The sequence below is a fragment of the Oreochromis aureus genome, linkage group 1 (assembly GCF_013358895.1).
Source record: "Oreochromis aureus strain Israel breed Guangdong linkage group 1, ZZ_aureus, whole genome shotgun sequence".
In the NCBI taxonomy this organism is placed as follows: Eukaryota; Metazoa; Chordata; class Actinopteri; order Cichliformes; family Cichlidae; genus Oreochromis; species Oreochromis aureus.
The window spans coordinates 3,220,818-3,228,114 of NC_052942.1; the positions used below are offsets into that span (position 1 = coordinate 3,220,818).

Genomic DNA, 7,297 nt, shown 5'->3' on the forward strand with positions numbered 1-7,297 from the left:
CCTCTTCCTATTGAAAAAACAAAAGTTGTATCCAAGATGGCCGACTTCTAAATGGCCACCATGGTCACCACCCATCTTGAGGAGTTTGCCCCCTCACATATACTAATGTGCCACAAACAGGACTTTAATATCACCAACCATTCCCATGTTATTACGGTGTATCCATATAAATGGCCCACCCTGTACACAATTATTTATGTCATCCTAATTTTAACACTTTTCAGAAGATGATATGAAACTGCTGAAAACGCAGCACCACTTAACCACAGATACTTACTCAGAGTATTTGTCATAGAAGGGGGAACGCAGAAGGTAGTAGAACAACAGAAAGGCTCTCCTCCTCATCTCGGCCCTCTCCCATCGATTTTGAAATTTGATGTCACTGAGCACAGCGAAGCTAGAGGAAACAGGACAAGCAGCTGAAATGACTTCACGATCTCCACTAACACTTCGATGCCTCACAGCACACATCCTGAGCTTCATGTTTCTAACTCATTGTTTTCTTGTCTAGATGATTGTCCCTAATGCAACAGTTACTGTGACATCCAGACTGCCTCTTTGTTCTTCACATTTCCCTGTGATGTAAATTTTGTTATAAAACAAGTAAAATGCTCATTTATTATAAATTAAAACCGATGGATGAAATTATTTATTCTAATTAAGACCAGTCCTTGCTGTGACTTGTATGTGACACAATATAAAAGGTGGATGTATGTGTATTTGGGTACTACGCATATTGTTTCTTTGGTTGCTGTCCTGTCTCAACTCTATCCTCCACCCACACACATTTTCCTTCCAAGATAATAATTAATAAGTTCTTATTTGATAATGAAGTAGCCAACTGGAGTACTGCAAAAGAGGAACTCGCTTACCTGGATAGTTCAAGGACTCCAGAGATGAGCCATGGCTTCCAAGACTGTTTTCCAAAGAGTCCAAGGCAGAGTACTGCAGTTGGGAAGAACTGATTTAAGGAAAATGATAATAACTTCCCACGAAAAGAAGAGCAAAGTGCAGCCATCTGTAAATTGATATTTATATGAGAGTGGCCAGAAAGTCTGAAAACCTTGAACTGTTCCAGGACTAAGTACTTAACCGCTTCAGACTGATTCTCACTGCTTATAAAAAGCACACTCTGGCTCACAGTCTGCCATCTCGAGGTGAAGGTGATATTGCAGCTTTCTAATCCACAGTGTATTTCTGTCAAAGCTGTGGTGGTTTCACAGCAAAGTGTCATTTTAAAAATGTTTTGAACTGTTTATTACTGACATGACAAATATGAATGGACATGAAGGATGTATAAAAAAGTTTTACACTGTTATAATAAAAAAACAGAAATGTTAGTGACAGGTTCAAAGGCTAAGAGAGAAAGATGGCATTTGTGATTTTGGATAAATAACACTGGTCCACATGGAGGATGCTACAAAATATGTTTGTCTTTAATCTTCTCAAAAATATTATTAATGCAATGCAGTTGGTGAGAAAATATCTGCTCTTACTCCAACTGTAAACTTCACACTGAGCTTTCTTGTTCTCGAGTGTCACCAGTGCTTTGGTTGTAAACGTCATCCCCACCTCGTTAAGACTGCTCACTCGCCTCAACGTAAGAACAGCAAAGAAATCCCACTGAAAGCACAACGTCCAGCTGAACAGAATCAAGTTTCTGGGATTTCCTTACCTGGATGATTTTGGACGTGTTTTCAGAAATATCAGGAATAACAGCACTTTTGTTGTGTATGGCAACACAGAGAGAGGAAGGTAAGGATACGGTGTGCCAGGGGCCGTCCGATGTACACAGACTCAGCAATTGTCTCTTGGAGCCCCAAAGGTGTTGGTTGGCTGTTGAGTGTTTCCTTTAAGCTGCTCCTTTGCTTTTTTTGACTCGGTGCTCCCCAGAGCCGGGTGTGCAGCGAGGGAGCTGCCACATCACCAACACGAGACAGATCACACACAAAAAGCACAGAGTTAGAGGTGTTTAACAAGCGGCTGCGTTTTTATTCAGCCTCCTGACACTGGCTCTACAACATTTGGCGGATTTTCCTGTCTAACAGCAATGTAAAAAATAAATGAACAATGTATATCACTTTAATCTACAGGACAGAGTGAAGTTTATTAAAGGTTTTAACATGAAGACATTTGGTCACTTTTTTGTTTCAGTTACAAATTCAAATCAACATTTTTGAAATTAAGCCGTTCAGGAATACTTCCTATCGCATTGTATAAGTGTTTGCTCCTAAAACAGGTGACTATCTATAAACAGTTAATGCAATCAGTCAATTTTGTAAACCCCTTAAATTAGAGCTGAAAGTCAGCAATTCAATCAGATCTTGAGGACATATTCTTGAGGAGATTTGTAGGGCTACATACAATAACCCAAGTTCTGTCTGAATTTATAAGAATTTAAAGTCTGCCTACACAACTTCACCACCCCATACATCACATTTATATATAGCAGAAAACTGCCCAGACAACAGAAGAAGCTGAATCACAGTCGTTTATATGCACAGTGAAGATGTTGAAGGAAAATAGTTTAAAATGAAATAAACATCAACATCTGGGACAGATCGAGGGGAACAATATGGAATGGATAAAGTATGGTGCAATGACATTTAAGAACCCTGCTCTTAAATCAAGTGAGGAGGTGATATGAGCTAACAAAGAAGCTTAAGGACAACCTGGTGTTAGTTAGCATTAAGAGATTTCTCAGAAGCCGGCCTTTGTTCAGACAGAAACTGGATATTTTCAAATACCACACCAGCTGAGTAACACAGAATTTGGTTTTAGGTTTAATTTTCAGGCAGCTTGAATCTTAAGAGGTTAAAATGTTTTAAAGAGTTTAAACCAAACTTACCACTGCCGAGCGGCCTAATGACTCGTCCTGACCTCTGGCCCACAAAGCAGGTGTCTTCCTGCTGCTCTGTGTTACTTTCATCTATGGAGAAAAGCGTTATCTAATTTAGCCTTCACGCACAAATCACAGAGCGGGAAGTGAGAAATGACATTCGTTTGTGTGCTTTAAGGAAGAATTCATTACTTTTGAGGGAGTCCCTGAGCTTTAGCATACAAGAAGCACTGATAGCACGTGTTTACATTATCAGGCTCTTGCCTTTATTTACTTACTTAGCCTAAGTTACTCAGTTAGTTTCACCAAATGGGCTAAAATGCTCCCTGCAGCTCACAATAGAAATGCTAACAGTCAAATGTGACAGGATTATGGAGCCATTATTCACATCTGATTTTACATTCTTCAAATCAAAATGTCTCACAGTCATTGAAGGTGCACGCCATTTTATAAAAGACAACTGACCTTCACCAGCAAAGTCTCCACCTCTGTCAAGGGGGATTATGGGAGGTGAAGTCTGGATGCCAGATTTGTACCACAGAAGAAGCACAATCCGAAAAACTGCCCTGTGAAGGAGTCACATAAAATGTCTGTAAGTTCTCAGTCATCCAGGTCTCAGTAATCTAAGGAGCTTGGAAAGAAAAGCGACTGGACTTTCACCGCTCATCTGAGAAGCTTCTTGAAATGTCTTCACTTTGAGAAGTCCAGTCGCTTTTCTTTCCAAGCTCCTTAGAAGTTACATAAAAAGCATTTATAAACTATTCACAACTTAAGGATTTTAAAAAAAATAACAATTATAACCTTCAAAATCTGGAAACAAAAATCACAAATAAATCTAGAGAAAACTTCAAAGAGCACTTTGAAAAGTGTAGTCTTCCACAGAGTCACTCCCAGCTACACACCACAAGGCCAAAAATATGTGGACATGCAATGAATGCTAAGGTTCTTTGGAGTTCTTTTAAATTTGTGATGCCAAATTTAAAACCAATCTTTGTGGAATGTCCTTTGACAGGTACACTGTCATGTTGAAACAACCACAAAGATGGAACACCATTTGTCTAACATAGACTATATTTTGTGCCTATGCATTAAAGCAATAGGCACAGAAGGAAAGCTAATGTTCTCTTTTGCAGCTCCATTTGCACATGTACAGTAGTAATTTTTACTTTTCCATTTTCCAAAAAAATAACTTAAAATGTAGCCTGTGCAAAATCAGTATCAGTGTTTTTATAATTTCAAATTAAAGTCAAGTTTCCAAGTCATACTTAAAAATCTGAATAAGTCCGATGACAAGCCATCGTCCAACTTCACCCCACAGCTTACAGGCCCCCATCTCCAGGAAGACCTCCACATACTCCAGCACAGACAGCCAAGTCAGGAGCCTCTGTTGAGAGATGGACTAGAAACACCACAATACAAAGGATGGACGACTTATTAGATGAAGAAGGATGAAACCCCTCACTTCTTCCCAAAACAACATCCTATGCACAGTTTCTGAAGTCTTTGTATAGTTTCTTTATTGAAGGAAACCGTACAGTAAAAGATGGATGCAGCCACGGTGATGTCAGCCATTGGTTTCTCAGCCCCACTATTTGAGCCTCAGTGTTAGTGTTTTGGCTGCCGTAATGTTGGTTTTAAAAACCAGAAGTTAACATATTTGGAAAACAGGGTGGAGTGCTAAGTTCTCGGCTCACACTAGCACTGGTTACCAAGCTGCCTTCTTAAAACTGTACAGAAGGAACAGGCAGCCACACTGCTACTCATCACAAGCCAAGCTTCTTTAGCACAATTTAATCACCCAACTATAGTGTTTATGAAGGGAGTACAAAAGTATAAAGACCAAAAACTACTTTGTACCAATCTGGTTTAATGATAATTTGATGCTGGGCATTATTGGAGCCTTTGGAATCAGCCTTAAGCAGCTACAGCTGGCTATTCAGACACATATTTAGATGAGAAAGCCTGGCTCACAGTCTCCGCTCTAATTTATCCCAAAGGTGTGGTCAGGACTCTGTGCAGGCAAGTCAAGTTCTTCCACACCAAACTCACTCATCCATGTCTTTATGGACCTTGCTTTGTGCACTGGTGCGCAGTCATGTTAAAACAGGAAGGGGCCATCCAGAAACTGTTCCCACAAAGCTGGGAGCATGAAAATGTCCAAAATGTCTTGGTATGCTGAAGCATTAAGAGTTCCTTTTAATGAAACTAAGGCGCTGAGTGCTTAAAAACACCCGCACACCATAATCCCCCCTCCACCAAACTTTACACTCGGCACAGTGCAGTCAGACTAGTGGCGTTTTCCTGGCAACTGACTCATCCATCAGACTGCCACTGCTCTAGTGTCCAGTGGCAGCGAGCTTTAAACCACAGAATTCAATGACCTGGATGGGTAAGTGAATACTTTGGCAATACAGTGTATTTGTCTTATTGTGCTCTGGTAAATCCTATAGGGTCACTAATACTATAAAAACTGATCATGGTAACAATAGACTAAGACCATAAGTTTTTTTTAGCATCTCTTTAGAATTTCTAGTTTTTATTGCTGCACCACAAAGGACAGCCATTTAAATTTCATTGCACTCTTCTGCAAAGAGAGTAAATGCTATTCTTTTCTACTGTACTGTGAGAACTGATTTTTGTTTGAATGAAAGCAGAGCTCACCACAGGAAAGGTACATCTCAGCCCTTTGCGCAGAATGTGGTCATTGAATAGCACCAGGAGATTGGAGGCAGAGTACACTAAAAAGATACAAAGTGATGACGAAAATATTTGAATAGTACACAGATTACATAAGACCTATATACAGTATGTTCATTTGTGGACACATAATGCTTAGAAAACTGAAAAGAATGCATAGTGATAATATAACCTGTAAAGTTTCCTCACAGCTCAATATTAATATCAAAACCAGTCCATTATTATTCCCAAGTAAGTATACGGTAATATAATTAATCTGCAAACCATTTATGTCCATTATGTAACTGACGAAAAAGATATTTCAAAAAGTTGTATAACGCTAAAAATAAACAGATATTTATTTTGTTTAGTATAATGTTTTGGCGCATAGGCTGGGAGAGGTTCACCATTCTCCAATGAACTATTTCAAAGATACTTCTCAATGTAAAACAGGACATAATCTGGGATTTGAGAGAACATAATGTCTCTCCTGAGATCTCTGAGCCTTCTGGCTTTTCGGAATTTATGTATTCATTCATATTTCTTCATTCACATGGCAAACTCCTACTAATATAGAAGGTGCTGATGCAAGAAAGAACTTAGCGCTAACTAGTCTCTGTGTTGGTCCTTAACATCTACTTACCTAGTTCAGATATTTCATGGGAATCTGTAAATCTCCCTGCAAAAAAACAAACAAACAAACAAAGAAAACATGCCGTCATTCATTTTGCACTGCACAAGCACTTGTAGCTAGTGTTACCGAGCTAAAGTGAAACTAACAAGAGATCTGGAGCGTTGATTTCCAAAAAAACAACCATAACGCCAGTTGAGCTTTTGCACTACTTCTAAACGGAGAGCCTTAATCCCAACACACTGTATATAAAAACTGCTTCTACGACTGACCTGCGAGCAGGTAAGAGAGAGTCCGCACGGTACTCTCCAGCTGCGCGGTGGCAGCTGGGTTTCTCCTCACATACTCGGTGTAGCGTTCATAAATACGCGTCACTTTGTCCAAATACTCCTTAACGTGAGACATTTCAGCTTCCTCTGAAAGACACACTCTGCATTTAACCGCTGTGCTCACAACAGACCAGCTAATCTACTTTTATGACTTCTCACTCCTATATTCTAAAAGTATACCGTAAACTTCCGCTTCTTCTTCTTCTTCTTCCGCCTCCCATGGCTGTTGGCAAACAGCGAAACGGTGCATTACTCCCACCAACCGGTACGGAGTGTGGACCGAAAAGTAGCTTTTAAAATTTTTTTATTTCATTATGATCCAGATCAGAGGATTTAACCATCACTGTACCGAGGAGGAGGTTTTGGAGTTGCCTTGTCAGCACCTGACACTCCTGTTAGTGTAATATAAGATGTTCAACAGTTTCTTCGTCTCCACAGTAATTACATTTTCCTGTACTGCGTTTCCATGTTATGGTTATGAATAATGTTGTTTAAACTAGTGTGGCCACGTCTGAGTCATAATATGACCATCCTCTCCTGCTCCTTCCTGTTTCTCATTTTTCACAGATTTTCTTTGAACACATGAAAGGCAGTCCTGTTCGTTTAATAATCATCATCGGTGGATGTCGCATAAAAAGTTAGGACGCGTGCCAAAGTCAGGGGTTAAAAGTCGGGCTGTGTTTTTTGTTTTGTTTTTTTGCCACAACACCAGAATGACTGCAGGTGTCCCTAAGTTGCGGTTGTGGTACTTCAGCATGTACCTCTAGTGAAGAGGAGCATAAAGGGAGTGAGATTTTTTTTAAGTGGCAGGTAATTTTAAAT

General features: G+C 39.7%; 1 protein-coding gene across 1 annotated transcript in view; it reads right to left on the reverse strand.

Moving 5' to 3' along the window:
* Positions 1-6,716, reverse strand: part of pex16 (peroxisomal biogenesis factor 16) — a 14,311-nt gene extending 7,595 nt beyond the window's left edge. The window contains exons 1-10 of the mRNA XM_031757720.1: positions 6,656-6,716; positions 6,419-6,562; positions 6,159-6,194; positions 5,501-5,577; positions 4,105-4,238; positions 3,305-3,405; positions 2,849-2,929; positions 1,766-1,915; positions 873-945; positions 278-397 (exon numbers count right to left, since the gene is read on the reverse strand). Of these exons, the coding sequence (XP_031613580.1) occupies positions 278-397; positions 873-945; positions 1,766-1,915; positions 2,849-2,929; positions 3,305-3,405; positions 4,105-4,238; positions 5,501-5,577; positions 6,159-6,194; positions 6,419-6,551 (905 nt within the window). The 5' untranslated portion in view covers positions 6,552-6,562; positions 6,656-6,716. The remainder of the gene's footprint in view (positions 1-277; positions 398-872; positions 946-1,765; positions 1,916-2,848; positions 2,930-3,304; positions 3,406-4,104; positions 4,239-5,500; positions 5,578-6,158; positions 6,195-6,418; positions 6,563-6,655) is intronic.
* Positions 6,717-7,297: the final 581 nt, after the last annotated feature.